We start from the raw sequence: 15,001 nt of genomic DNA, 5'->3' as shown, positions 1-15,001 counted from the left end.
TTGTGAAGTAATCAATTTTTATGGGGTTAGGAAGCTTGCAAATATTCTCTATTGAGGCATTTTGTCTTTTTGATTTCCCCGTAAACACCGTATGGCTTTATTCACATTGCTTGATCGTGCTAGCGTCCTACAGTACATGGATAGCTTGGAAGTCTCTTGTTACTATCAACAATTTCTTTTACCAAATAAGAGGATTCTTTACCTTTGGGTGCTCTTTGATGTTATTTATCATATTGCATTAATTATTAATCACAGAGGGAGATTTAACAGGCATAACATTATATTCCACTGAAGAGGAGTCATATTTCTTGCATGGGCTTTCCTCCATATCCACTTTTTCAATTTCAAAATCTTTGCCAACATTATCTTGGGCAATGTTTACATTTTCTTCAGAGAGGGGAGGAATAATTGTCATCATTAGAGCCATTAGGTTTTCAGAGAATTTTAGGGCAGTCTTTTCTTTGCTGCCCATCCCTTTTACAAAGAAACAAGCATTTAAACCCTCCAAGTGTCAAAATTTACATTGAATCACCCTATTTTAAAATTGAAAATAATGAAATTCAGGAATGGGATTGTTTAGCTTGACAACCAAAAGAACTTTGGCATTCATATACAGATGGGTGAACCTGGTGTTCTCCACCTGCAACTCATCTCCAAGAGGTTTGAAGGCATGGGGGATAAATGCCCATAGTTGAGGAGGAATGTTTTTCACTTCCACTCACCATGGAGCTAACCACACAAGAATCTTACACGGGGTAGGTTCAGGATTACATGAGATGGCCCTAAAACCAATTTCCTCATGTTCCAGATTGATCTATTTAACACTTTCTTTTGCATGTTTGGATTTTTAAAGAAAACAATAAATGGACACTGCTGTATCATTGTACAAAAAGACACATAGATGCCATCTTTTTTCCCCAAATATTTGCAGTCCAATCATTAAAAAACATGTCTAGAAGGCAGAATATCTTTATCCATACAGACAAAGAAAATTGCAATACTTTTCAGCCTTTCCTTTTTTTTTCAATCATGTCTACCATGTTGGAGTTAGGTTTGATTACAAGCATTTTAGGGCTCAACATTGCTCTTTTCCTCTGCTGTTGGTCTCTTTGCCTTTGAAAATGCTGTCAACATTTCCATCATAGCAGTAGCTGGCAGCAAAATTAGCAGTATCCAGCACCACTGTCATTTTGTTTGCCTTGAGCATGTTTACCTCCTTTCTTATTCAAAACCATCTCCATTTTACCTTAATCGTTGCCATTGCTCTGTGCATTAACATTACCTTTGCTGCCATCCTTAACTGCCGATTTAACATCATCACAGTCCATTAAAGATACTATCACTGGATATCTTATCAACCAAGAGGAAGTTGAAACACAATTTTCTCTAGCAGAGCAAGCTGGGAAGTAGCAAAGCAGGAAGGGATTGACAAAATGGTACCTGCCAACATTAGCTACTTGTAATTCAAACTAGACACTTCGTTAGAACAACTACCAAGAAAATCCTGCCCAAACTTTACCAACAAACATAGAAAACAAACCAAAAGATTGCGAGAACAAAGAACACCATACACATCAAATCAAAATATTAAACCTCAAAATTTTATATAAATGACACCAAGGATAGCAATATTCTGACAAAGGATATAGAAAACAAAGGACTCAGCTTTTCTGGCTCCAAAACCGTCAATTCGTACACCGTGTTATTGACAAGTAAAAAAATCGTAGCCGTTGTTTGCAAAATCAATGGTGTATAACGTGCGTTAACCTAGGGCAAAATAAAGTCATTTTTAAGGAGAGCTAAAATGATTATTATTTAAAAAAAGTGATTTTAAAATATATTTTTGGAAAGTTCCTTAGGGGTTATAGAAAGAGGTTGAGGAGATTCATTTTATTCATCTTGAATGTTGTTCATCTCTTCCAGCTTAGATGAAACCCTAAGGTAAGATTGGTTTTGGTGATGAAAATTCCTCCCTAGCCAACACTGTGTGATTCATTTAGGGTCACAGTTTGTGCAGAAAAGATTAAGAGGTGGATCCAGCCAAGGTTCATGAATGTGCTGAATGCTCAAGATTGTGTTGAAGGGATCTATATCTTTTTAGGGTTTGTAAGATTTATAGGTAGTAAATTGATAAATTTTTTGCAAGCAAATATAAATTTATAAAGTATTGTATGTGCAGGAGAATATATTTACCAAGAATTATAGTGCGTGTACCAGTGGTGCAAAAGTCAGAAATTATAAGCAGTGTGTATAGGAAGTGAATGAATTAAAATAATAAATATTTTGTAATGGCTAGGAATTTACTCTAGTCATACCTCCTGCCTAGCCCAACAAAGAGGCTGTACCATAGACACATCCTAAGCAGCAAGGATGGGGTCGATGCATGCTTTCGAGGGCCTAAAAGCTTAATTTTTAGGCTAGCGTAGCCTTTTAGGCTAAGTTGCCGGTTCTGGTTCGGGTTCAAAGAACTAGTTAGCCTATAAGCATGAATTAAGATTAGAATGCAACATAATATCATATAAGCAACAAAAACACCATAAACTTGCAATCTTATCATCCTGATCATAGTTCATACCATCATAGCATCATATACTTCAAGTTCAATATCAAAATATTAAAATGATAATATCAAGTTCAAGTATCATTGTTTCAAAATTCAACTTGCAACAATTGGAACTTTATACTAAGTTTAAATCTTCTAATGGATTCTTCTTCTTGCAATAGTAGTCAAGAATAAATGCAATAACAGTGAAGAATAGCACTAAGACGATGAAAGACTAATTGCATGTCAAGAATAAATGCAATAGCAGTCAAGAATAACAGCAAAAGTCTTTCACGGAAATGACTAATGCCATCGAAGATGATGAAGAAGAAGAATGAGTAGTCAAGAAAGTGAGCTCAGGAAACTGAATATTTTTGTTGCTTTTCAATTGTAAATCAGAATGACCTAATGCATGGGTATTTTGCTGTTGTGATTGAGCATTGCTCTGGTACATTGTATAAGGTTAACAAGCAAGAGGTCAGAACTCAATTGTTTGCTGCTTAGTTTCATCTTGCTTCAGACATAAAAATTTGAATAAATCTATCAATTGTCTATTGTTGTTCTTGATAATTTTAAGTCTTAAACCTGCATGATAACTTGCAAAACAATCACAAAAATTTGCAAGTCTGAACTCATTGTAAATTTGGGCACCCAGGTGTCCAGGTTCGCCTTGGGTTAGCCCTGGACGAACCAGCTTGCCCGGGTACGAACCTTGGCCGAACCCAAGGCGAACGGACCAGGACCTGAACCCAAAATGAACTGGATCTGTACTAGGCCCTGAACCCGGCGAACCCTGCAACTTAGCTTTTAGGCTGTACCAAGCTATCCCCAGCTTATACCTAAAGAAGCATCACTTTCTTTTGAGGCTTCCATACCACATTAGGACTGTTGTACCTCTCTATAGCTTGCGTACCTTCTTGTGGGGTGCTGTACTTCTTCAAGGAGGGGTCAAAGTTGGGTTGACTGCTGGCTGGGCTTGTCAATCATCTCCTATCTGAGGTTAGTAATAAAAATTAAGGATACTTGTAGCTTCGAAGAATTTAAATAAATTATGTTTGTTACAAATTCTTATCATGGATTAGTTGTTATGTGCAACAATCATTAGTTTCTGTAAAGAAAAGTTGTTTTGTTCAATTGGAGTTACGAGATTTAATTCTATGGTAATTATTTGTAAAGATTTGTTGAAATAGTTATGGCTGCAAATTATTTGACGAAATGTCAAATGGATTTTGATGAACACTGCTATGATTATATATTGGATTTACGATTTTGAATTTTAATAGCAGCAACTCTGAGTGTTTGTACTCATAAATACTTCATATTAGGTTATATGCAAAGTGTTTGGTGAAATGCCTACATGACAAACTCTGGAAATTTGCAAGTTTCTGGATAAAATTTTTGGGCAGTATATTATAGTGGTATTAGAGCAGTGTACCATGCTGGCCTGTGTGGTTAATAGTGAGAAGATCAATTTTATATTGCTTCTGGTAAGTGACCAACACTTATATATATTCAGTTTCACCAGTTGTAGGTTTGTTTCAGCGAGTGCTTGACAGTATTCAGTGACCATAGCAATATGAAGTCATTCCATGAAATGAATGAACTATTCTAGGTATTTGGGAAATATTAGAAGGACCTAACAACATTGATAAGGGAGCAGGATAAATGGAACTATGAACATGAGGCCACCAAAATTCTTGATCAGTATCAAGAATTACCTGATAAATTCAAGGACCAAGCTTCATTTGACAAATTTTTGAAGTTACTTGAAATAGAGCATCCTAGTAAAAAAGACTTGTATAACTACATAAGAGGGTCAAGAATGACTATCGGTGTTTATCTTTCGGGTATGACAACAAAAGAAGATAATTACTCCAACAAATTCAACAAATTCAAATCTATATATGAAAGACACAATTCATTGCAAGATGCATCCACAAAAGAATTCAGTAGAAGGGCATGCTGATTTGGAGCTTGATGAAATATTTAAATCAGCATTTGATGTTGTGCAACTTGGCAATAACTGTGGTTCCAGGGTTGAAGGTATGTATTGTCACAAAAGTTTGCACCCTTGCTGAGCTATCAACTCAACAACCTTGTGAAACATGGAAACGACCCTGAAGTGTGGGACCTTGCACAATGGGGTTGAATCTTCGGAGAAGGCCGACTTCCTTCTCAATCCAAGTGCGGGTGTTGAACCAACTCAACACTCCAAATTGTACTCCTAAACCAATCCTAATGACTTGCAGAGGAAAAGGGAAGAAAGAAATACTAAAATGAAAGGAGGTGATCCACCAAGATAAGAGATCTTTCTTTCCCCACCCAAAAATGACAAAAGAATCAATCCAAATACCCAGGAGATGCACAAACTTCAGTTGCATGAATGAGCCCAAACACATGTATGGAGGTTAGAATTTGCTGAATATTGTCAAGCACAAAGTCTTTAGCACTTCTACTGTCCTATCAACCTTCTCAAAATGATAACAATGTACAACACACGACAACCCAAAGTCTGTCTATATGATGCACTTCACCTTACATGCACAAGTCTTTAAAAATAAAAACAACACAAAGTCTACAAGTTATCTTTTTATTTGAGCTTTCTACACTAGCTTCAAACGTGATAAGAAGCTCAAAGTCTGCAAGACCAAGTCTGAAAACCAAACCTATAACTCTAAATACAATTAGCAGCTCAAAGTCAGCAGGATTGAATTTAAATCCCTCTTGAACAATAGAACAAAAATCACAATCAATTCCAGAAAATGTCTTCACATAACAACTTGAATTGGAACAAAGTCTCAACACAACTTGCCTCTTTCATTGAAAGCAATTTGATTTACATCTAAGCTCAAAGTCTTAGAGTACACATACAAACTGGTAGAATTTTGTTGCATTGCCAAAAGATGATCATTACAAAGAGCACCCTTGTTTATATATAGGAGAGGGGCCGAGAGCAAATTGTGGGAGAAGTCTAACCAACTGAGACTTATTCCACAACTAACTAACTAACTATGACTTATTCAACGTTGCAAGTCCTATTGCATTTCGACTTGCAATGTGATTACTTGCATAATTGCAAGTTACAAGAATGCAAGTAATGTGATTACCTGCAATTACAATTTTCGACATTACATGTAATTTGTCAAAACTAAATTACAAATCCATAATAGAAAGTATTCTAAGTGTCCAAGACATGACTATCTACATCATCCTCTGTTTGATCTTCATGCTATTATAAGACACTCTGTAATTGAAGTACTCGGGTTTGGGAATGGCATCTTGAAACGGAACAAGAACTTGCACCCTTGATAGTCTTTGTGTCCTTGGGCAACAAACTTTAACCTTATCACATGCTTAGGGTAGTACCATTTCTTTAGGTGGGAAATTCTTCTCTTCGTTGTGTTCTTTCTCCATGCTTGATTCACTTTGTCACTGGATGACTTCATGAGGATTATTGACCCTTGGGCTGCCCCATGAATTACTGTTGTATCTCTTCTTCTTTTGTTTACTGATGAAGAACCCATAACACCTTATTCAAGATGAAATTGTTATAATACAATGCCCATGCCTTGATTTGTTGGTTTGATAAATCGTGTTTGCAAACAAGACTGACAAGGGAAGGGATAAATTGATGCAAAAATGGGCTCAAAAGTGAATTTTGGTTTTTGGAGGATTGCATTACATGTGTGGAAAAACAAGAGCATTGACTTGCAATTGTGGAGAACGAACATGCAACTTCATATGTGTAATGGGAAAATACAAGTTTGTACTTGTAATTGGATCCTAGAGACTCATTTTTAAGTGTTTTCGAGTGCATTTTGGACCAATTTCGGGTTTTGGAGGATGGAATGCGAGTGCAATGTAGGGAAAAACTTTTACACTTCCACTTGTAATTGGGTCTTGAAGACCCAATTGCAAGTAAACATTTTGATTGGGTATAAGCTTGCAATCTTGTAGGAAAGCCTTCATAATCTGTCTTTGAAATCAAAACCTGGGGATTTGATAGCAAGCAAGCAAATCATCACAACTCGTACTTGTAATCGGGTCTTCAAGACCCGACTGAAAGCGTGAGTGTGAAGATTGAGAGCAAGTTATAATGGATACTTGTAATCGGGTCTTGGAGACCCAATTACAAGTGACTAATATGCGATATAGTCTCTTGGAAAGCACTTTGAGCATGGAGGGATATGACTGCAAATTAAATAAGTTTGCCAAGTTGAGATGTAATGATAAACTTCACACTTGCGGTCGGGTCTTGAAGACCCGATTGCAAGTGTGCAAAGAGGATAGAACGATACAATTTATACTTGTAGTCGGGTCTTGAAGACCCAACTACAAGTGAGAGTCTATTTCCATTGAGAACATTATGACTTGCACTTATGAAAGGAAGACCCGACTACACATGAGGCGAAATGGGGAAGGCTTTTGCTGAAACTTCCACTTTCAATTGGGTCTTGGAACTCCGATTGCAAGTGAGCATGGAGATTGCAAACTTGGAATGCAATGATAAACCTCTACTTGTAGTCGGGTCACCAAGACCCGATTGCAAGTAAGAATTGCTTGATAATGGGTGAGCAAAAATTGATAGCTTGCCTTTGAAATCGGATCATGAGGTTCTGATTACAAGTTGTATTTGGAACTGCAAAGGGGAAAATATGAATCTGCAACCACCTTTTAGAAATCTGAAAGGCCTCTTATAATGGATACTAGAGACACTTTTTACTTGGAATCGGGTCTCTAAGACCCGATTGCAAGTAAACACTTGCAATACTTGACATTGACAAAAACGCACAACCAAAGAGACTTTAGTTGCAGTCGGGTCTTAAAGACCCGATTGCAAGTGTTATAATACAACTTGTAATGATTCTTCAAAAACCTGACTTGACAAGTAACTTGACAATTAAAACAATGAACTAACTTGTAATGTCATCCAAAAGTTCCTACCACTTGCAGTGAGGTCAAAAAGTTCCTACTTGTAGTGACTTTACTTGCAATGACAGCAAAACGTTCCTACTTGTAGTGACTGACCTGAAACCCGAAATTGCACAAAAAGCTAGGAAAATGAAGGCCAAAACTAACCAAAACTTGGACAACAATGGCAACACACCCCCTGATGATTTGGCATTAACAATTATGAGTTTTCACCTCGTAAAGCGTGCCTTGGAGACAAAAACGACACATTTTGAGCAAAAATTTGTAGGGGTTCCCTCATTTTTGAAAGCTCAAAAATAAGGACAACACAAACTATCAAAGGTGCTTTAAAAACAATGAAATCAGATTACTTGCATTTGCTTTCAGATAGAGACTGCGCCATCAAGTTTGCAGAAGAGGCTTACAGAGCATTCACAAAAAAGGAGAAAGAAGTTGATGAGCTTAACCTTGAATTAAGTTTAGCTCACTATTCACTCCACAAAGCAGAAAATCAGTCACTTTTTGCAGCCATACTGATGGAACAAGAATGTGATACAAGGACTACGGAGGTCAAACAAATAATTGAAGGAATTGGTGAGCTTTAAAGGGACTATAATTTGGAGCCAAGCTACCATTGGAAACATGAAGAAGAATGCAAAAGTGATGGAATGTTGCATAATGTTTTTAGTGTTCCTCATACCACAAAGATTCAACATGTTGATAACCTATGGGAAGAACATCAAGAGTGCGATCTCATGAGGTTAGAGGAGCAATTTTCTTATGATGCATTTGACAATCACTGAATATGGGTTCCAAGTGAATTTTTCAGACTTAATTTAAGATAATGCCTTGTGATATGGTTAAGAAACCATCGAAGATTGCTATTGACATGTAAATGAAGAGAGTTTTCTATCATGATCGATTTATTTGTTCACAAGAGGTTTTTCCTTTTAAGGACAAGGGGTCATGTCATGAGGAATTGCAAAGCCATGTGGTCAAGCATGACAAGTTTCTTGTTGGTAAATCGGCTAGGTAGATCACTTGATGAAGAATGCATTATTAAGATTGAAGATGAAAATTCCATATTGAATGTGATGATACATGCAGGCTTCGTCTTTTTTAACTTTTTGAAGACATTCATTGGATGAGTCATGGAATGAAATCAAGGTATGCAATATGTTGGATCTAGTTATAGTATATCTTCATGATACATTTTTCTTTGTGTTGCATCAACCTTTCATAGCATTAAAACTTGCATGCTTGAGTTTACCAAGTAATTGGAAACAATATTACTATGGTAAGTTGAGGAGCTGTGTTAAATATCATTTCCTCTGTAAAAAAGTCATTGTGAATATCAGAATGGCAAAGTATAGGCATGAGGTTACCGCTTCCATATATATTTTTTGTGCAAGAGATCATTATCGGATGATATTAGAGGTTGGTAGTGATAAAAAGAAGGCTGCATGGTGGTCTACAAGTCAGAATTTCTTCATTAATGCTGCTGTTTTGATACAGTTCAGACCTCGAGAAATTTCATTTGAGTGCTTACAGGTGTAATGGTAGACATTTGTGGACAAGGGAAAGAGAAAACTTCAAATTTTTGATTGATTGTGATGCCTTTTCAACTGCTGTAAAATCAATTTACATTGTTTTGTTGTTCCCATTGTCAATGTATATAAGAATAATTAATTTTTGCAGCTGTGGTGTTAGTTTTAAGTTGTTTATTTTGATGAAATCAACAAATGAGTTGTTAATTTCAGATTTGAGCAAATGCAAGGATAAATCTCCAAAGGCCACTAAATTATGGAAGCACTTGGGTGAAGGGTTTCAGATGAAGGAATTGAAATTTTCATTTCACATGTCGACTAAATGGTCTACAACTGTTAAAATATAATTATTTTCAAACTAATCCATGATATTTCTGGACGTTCATAATAAGTTGTTGTGAGTATCGTTCTTATTTGTTAACTAGATTGATGTCTCAGACCTGGGATCATGTTTGACAGTGGGATTACAAGTATTGTTTTCTTTGAGACACCCTAGTATGAAATATTATATTTTACAGAGGAAAACTCCAGATCTTGCAGGTATCTCAACTTGATTCATCAGGATGGCTATTATGCTAGGCTGTAGGAAATGAAAACAAAGAGTTAGCACACAAAATTTCCAAATTGTATCATGTAGGCGCAACGAAAACATGGTGAGTTGTTCTTCAAGTTCATTTGGAATCCTGGTATTGGCATACAATTTCAGATTGCTTGAGGACAATCAATCTTTGGGGAGATTGTAATGTCCCTATTTTTCAGCCTAGGCTGCTCCAAATGTGGAGCTTGTACTGGTGATTATATTGGAAACATATATGTATACTAATAGTGTAAAGGATGTATGCTAATAGTGTAAAGGATGTAACTATTGATTCATAGTGTATCAAGGGAATATTGACGTTGAGACATCACACTTAGTGACTTATGCAATAAGTTGACATTATGTGTGGTTGGATTGTAGTTGCATGACTCTTGGTATTCCATGGCTTGGTTGGATTGTTAGGCAGTTGCTTTCCCATGAATACATTTATATAGATCAGTTTGTGTGAATGCACCAATATTTCTCACTTTTGTTATTCATTTGGTTGAACATTGGAGACTTTATTTACATTGTTGGTGTATGTTAATAAGAGCAATTGCAAAGAAGGGTATGTTGTAGATTGAGATTCTGTAAAAGGTTCCAAAAACATTGTTGTTTTGAATTTGTTTTGATTTTGAAAAATATAATTGTGAATGCCTTTTGATTGTGGGTTTTCTCTTGAAAGGGTTTTCCACATAAATCTTTATGTCGTGTAAATCTTGTCGATGCATATTATTCCATTTACTTATGTACATGCTAGATTTTGTAAATGTTGTTGATTGTCATTTCAATACAATAATATTAAGTTTTCATCATCCCTATCTAGCGGTTATCTACAACAAGGGTGAAAGTCTGAACATTTGGTATCAGAGTAGAAGGTTGTTGTTTGTGGGTTACTATTTCATTGGAGTACAAACTGTAGTGTGTGCAGTGGTAGACCCTAATAGTGGTTGGTTTGTTGCAATTTGTGTATAATTGGAAATGAAGTAAGACATTGAAAGATTTTGAAAGGACAAAATATCATTAAATCTATGGCTAGGACTTCAAGATCTAAAATTTACAAATTCAATGGTCAGAACCTTATGTTGTGGAAGTTGAAGATGGAGAATCTTCTTGTAGAAAGAGATTAGTGAACTGCAATATCTACTTTGGCCAAACCCTCAGGTATGTTTGATGAAGAATGGGTAAAATTGGATAAGAAAACAAGAAGTGCAATCTGGTTGTGTCAACTAGATTTTGTATTAATGAATGTGTTGTAAGAACAGCAACAAATTCATTGTGGAAGAAGTTAGTTATATTATATCAGTCCAATAGTCTGGTGAAGAAGCTTCTTTTGAAAAAGAATTTATATTCTTTGAAAGTGAGGGATGGAGGCTGTGTAATTGATCACTTGAATAGTTTTAATATGATTTGAAGTCAGCTTGCATCAATATAAGTCAAGATTGATGAAGAGGACAAATGGATCGTGTTACTTTGGTTTTTACCAAATTAATGGGAAAACCTTTTAATGTCTATAAAAAATGATGATACAACATTTGATCTGGAAAATTGTTATTGGCATTTTGTTAAGTGAAGAAATGAGGGAAAGGTCCATGGGAGAGTGTGGGTTTGTTTTGAAGTGGTATTGGCTCCTAGAGCTAGAAACAGTTGTCATTTTAATACTGAAGACAACAAGTTCAGTAAACAACACATTTGAAACAAACCAAAAAGAAAAAACTTCAAAACAATATAAGAGAGTTCATTGGTGTAAAAATGTAAGGGAAAGAAAACCAAAAGCTTCAAAAAACCTACCTCTTTTGAAGAAATCTTCCTCTACGATCTCTTTGACAACAAACCAACACTTGCAAATGCGTAGGAATAGCACAACAAACAGCTTGGAGCATTTAATGATCAATTTTCAACTCTATTCATGCAATGGTAAGCAAAAAAATAAGTTCAGCAATGGGCCAAAATATTTTTGTTTTTCATTCACAATAGCGAAAATGAGTTGGTTTTGCCTTTTAGATGTTTTGTATGGCAAGATTTAGGGTTGGGGGGGCGAATTTACCTTTTTGCATTAAAAAACAAATAAAAAAAATTAAATTCAGTGGACGTTTCATATTGGTGACAAAATTCGTCCTAGGCTTGCCCGGGTCTGGGTGGGCTGGACCCACAGGCTGTAGCCAGAACCCTGTCCAGACCCACAGCAAACTGGCCCAGGACCCTGGACCTGGTTTGAACTGGACAGGGACTCAGTTTCAATTCCTGGCAAACCGGTAGCGTAGGCACTAATTGGAGTAACCAAATTAGCGTAGAAGTGTGGAGATCTGAGAAAAAGGGACATTTGTCGTTAGTTATGATTGCAGTTGCATAGTATGATTTAATGTCTTAAATATAACTATATTCTGGATATACTCAAGCATATCACTTTTTAATATTTGTGTTTCCAAAATAAACTAAAAAATAATAAAGATTGTATTTCTGATATGACGAGGGTAGTTGAACTTCAAAGACAATTGAAGATTTTAAACCTCAATACACATTTTGGAGGTCCGCTTAATTCATCTCTTATTATCTACATTTTGTGCCTAAAGTCACAAAACCCTTCTATGTTTCGTTCTTTGATTGGGGAAACATTGTTTTCTTGATGGGAAATATTCACTGTACAAAAATTTTAGTCTTTCTGTTAAAAATGAAAAGATAAAGAAATGTCTTTTACCATTCAATTTGGTGATTAATATCAAGTGACAAGTAATTTAAAATTTTATATATTCTGTAGTTATAATATTAAAACTTTTGTGGAATCTTATTGAACTTTTCTAAACTTTTCCAAACTTTCCATCTTAGTGAATCTTCCACCTGCTCAAACCTATCTAACTTTTCAAGCATTCTATTTATGCTGATCATTCACTTGCTATTCATACCATCGCCTTCTCTATTGGCTTTAGATGACTTCTTTGTGGATTGTTTCTCAATGGCACCATTTATAAGGCCTATTTGAACTGGAATTTATGAAAAGGCAATATTACCTTTATGCTCTTAATTTTCCTTTGCCCTTTATATTCATTAACGACTTAATATCTCTGGTCTTCAGGGGAATAACATCAGGTTAGAACTCCTGGAGATGGCCAAAACACTCCCATTGACATTTGGTGAGATTGTGGAAATTCTCTCTGGTGACACTATTAAGCAAGCATTAGAATACTATCATGCATTTGTCAAACATGGACATACAGAAAAAGGGGTAAGTGTAATAAAACAACATAGTTCTGTTTTAGCTTAAATTGTGAAGAATTTTATAAGTTACAGTTTATTTGAGGTCTGTTTTGTTGTATCAGTCAAGCAGACATTAGTTTTTGTGAAGACTAATATTTGGTGTGGCAATTTCAGAAAGATCCCGACAATGTGCTTGCAAGTCTAAGAGATATTCATGCTGGCCTTTCAGTTCTTGATGTTTCTGCCAGTCACGAGGTTTCAGCTTCCAAGGTTCTGTCATCTAACACAAATTTTAATTTCTATGAGAAACTGAACACGGCATCTGAGAAAGAGATATCTTCGAATGAGATTGATTGGAATGTAAATACAGCAGTGGATGAGATGGCTGAAATTGATTGGGAAATTGAGCCTGTGGAGCAAACCGAGACATCTGAAAATGGCATAATGCAAGAGGATGTGCATCCGCACACTGAAAATGTAGATTTTGTATCACTGGAAAATGATCTAAATGATAAATCTCAGTCTTTGGATTCTAAGGATGGTGAGATTGAGTGGAATATAGAAAATACTGAAGCATCTGAAGCTGTTCAATCAGAAATCTGCTGGGATATTAGTATAGAAGATATTTCAGGAGATGTACGTGAAATGTCCTTTGAAGTGGATTCACCTGCAAACCATTTTGACAATGGAGGGGCTGAAAATGGAATGCACCCAAATAGCCGTTTCTTGGAGACAGAATATAGGAATAAGCTTCTTGATGATTTGTTTGAGGTATTCAGTATTTTGCTTTTACTGTTAATTTTTTCTGTTTTTCCCATTTTTCTATCCTGTGTACATCAGTTATTTTTGGCAAATGTTTCTCCAGATGTTTTGTTTTTCAGAGACATTTATCATTGCTGTAAGCAGTAACTGTAGCTTTTTGGTTCCATAGATCTCATGAAACATAGTTTATATATAAACACATGCTCTCAGAGCATGACCCAAGAAAACTGTTCTAAACATTATACACTTTTGTCTTCAAGTTTGATGCTAAATTTGAAATTCTTAAAAATCTTTGACTCTTTTTCTTGGCATATTTTACATTTGAAGGAAACCTAGGGTATAATTATGGTATTTCTTGTTGAGCATGATTTAGGAAATAATTATCATATTGTGTACCTTAGTTTGTAGTATGTGTCTGTAGAGAAAATAACCCTATGTTTAACAGCTACATATAAACTAGCAGACGGAGGCCCCAACTCATTAAAGAGAGATCCTTCAGTCTGATATGCTCCCAGCATAATTTAAATGGTTTGCTGCTTTGTAGATGTGGCCTGTTCAATGCAAGGTAGCAAGGCTATAACTTATTCTTATTTTTTATTGATTCAAAATTGTGGAGAAATTTTACATAAATTTTGACAATAGTGCTTAGCCACGTGCCTGCTGGATCCCTTCTCTGAACATTTTGGACCTTTATTGTACATCCTTTCTGGGTTAGCTTCCCAAGCCTTAAGTGTTTCACTGGACAACTGATTAAGAATGTTACATGTTTTCATGTCAGTTTTTCTTTTCATTGGCTGGTGGCCTTTTACAGTGCTCAGGATGTATTATGAGGAAGTGACCGATGTTTCTCAATTTTGCATTCTCTCTTTAAACAACAATAAAGTATTTCTGTCTTGCTTCTTCTGTGTGCTCCCTAATCTTCAACGTTTCTGTACATCATCTGCCACATAACCTCATCTAGATTACTCTTTTACCTCCTCTAGAAGCTCTCTGGTCAGTTGACCATATGACAGATTGAGAATTCTGTTTGCTAAGTTTTTGCTACAATGTATTGCCTGGACCAATTTCTACATGTTATTTTGTTTACATTTTTCATACTTGATATTAATAGGTAAGTGTTAGATTCAATCGCATTGATTTAAGTCATAACATCTTGTTTGTGAGAAAGAATTGTTTCAAATTTTGTGCTTATATCCAAGGACAAAGAAAGGGTGAAAATTTATTTTTATATGTTGACCTATTATGAATCTCCTAAGAGAAATTATGCTTAGTGTTAGCAATTGTAGATCTTGTCTATAGCCTCGTTTCTAGGGCTGGTTTTAGTTTCCAAGAAGCCTCCCCTTATAATTTTAAGAGAGGTTTTATGTCACATATTGTTCTGGTTTGAGTTGTCTTGAAAGAGACAAACCAAAATTTTAGCACACTTCTTTTGTATGTAATTACAACATATGCTTTTGTGTGTTTGTT

At 35.7% G+C, this 15,001-nt stretch overlaps 1 protein-coding gene across 2 annotated transcripts in view; it reads left to right on the top strand.

Annotated features, from left to right (window-relative positions):
• Nucleotides 1-15,001, top strand: part of LOC131030884 (CDK5RAP3-like protein) — a 148,863-nt gene that overhangs the window by 66,465 nt on the left and 67,397 nt on the right. For both annotated transcript variants that reach the window (XR_009102955.2, XM_057961842.2), the window contains exons 6-7: nt 12,651-12,800; nt 12,947-13,543. Coding sequence is in view for 1 of the 2 variants with exons in the window: in XM_057961842.2 (XP_057817825.2) it covers nt 12,651-12,800; nt 12,947-13,543 (747 nt within the window). In the remaining variant the exon portion in view is untranslated. The remainder of the gene's footprint in view (nt 1-12,650; nt 12,801-12,946; nt 13,544-15,001) is intronic.

The sequence above is a fragment of the Cryptomeria japonica genome, chromosome 4 (assembly GCF_030272615.1).
Source record: "Cryptomeria japonica chromosome 4, Sugi_1.0, whole genome shotgun sequence".
NCBI lineage: Eukaryota > Viridiplantae > Streptophyta > Pinopsida > Cupressales > Cupressaceae > Cryptomeria > Cryptomeria japonica.
The sequence above is the reverse complement of the archived record's forward strand: the minus strand, read 5'-3'. Positions and strand labels throughout refer to the sequence as shown.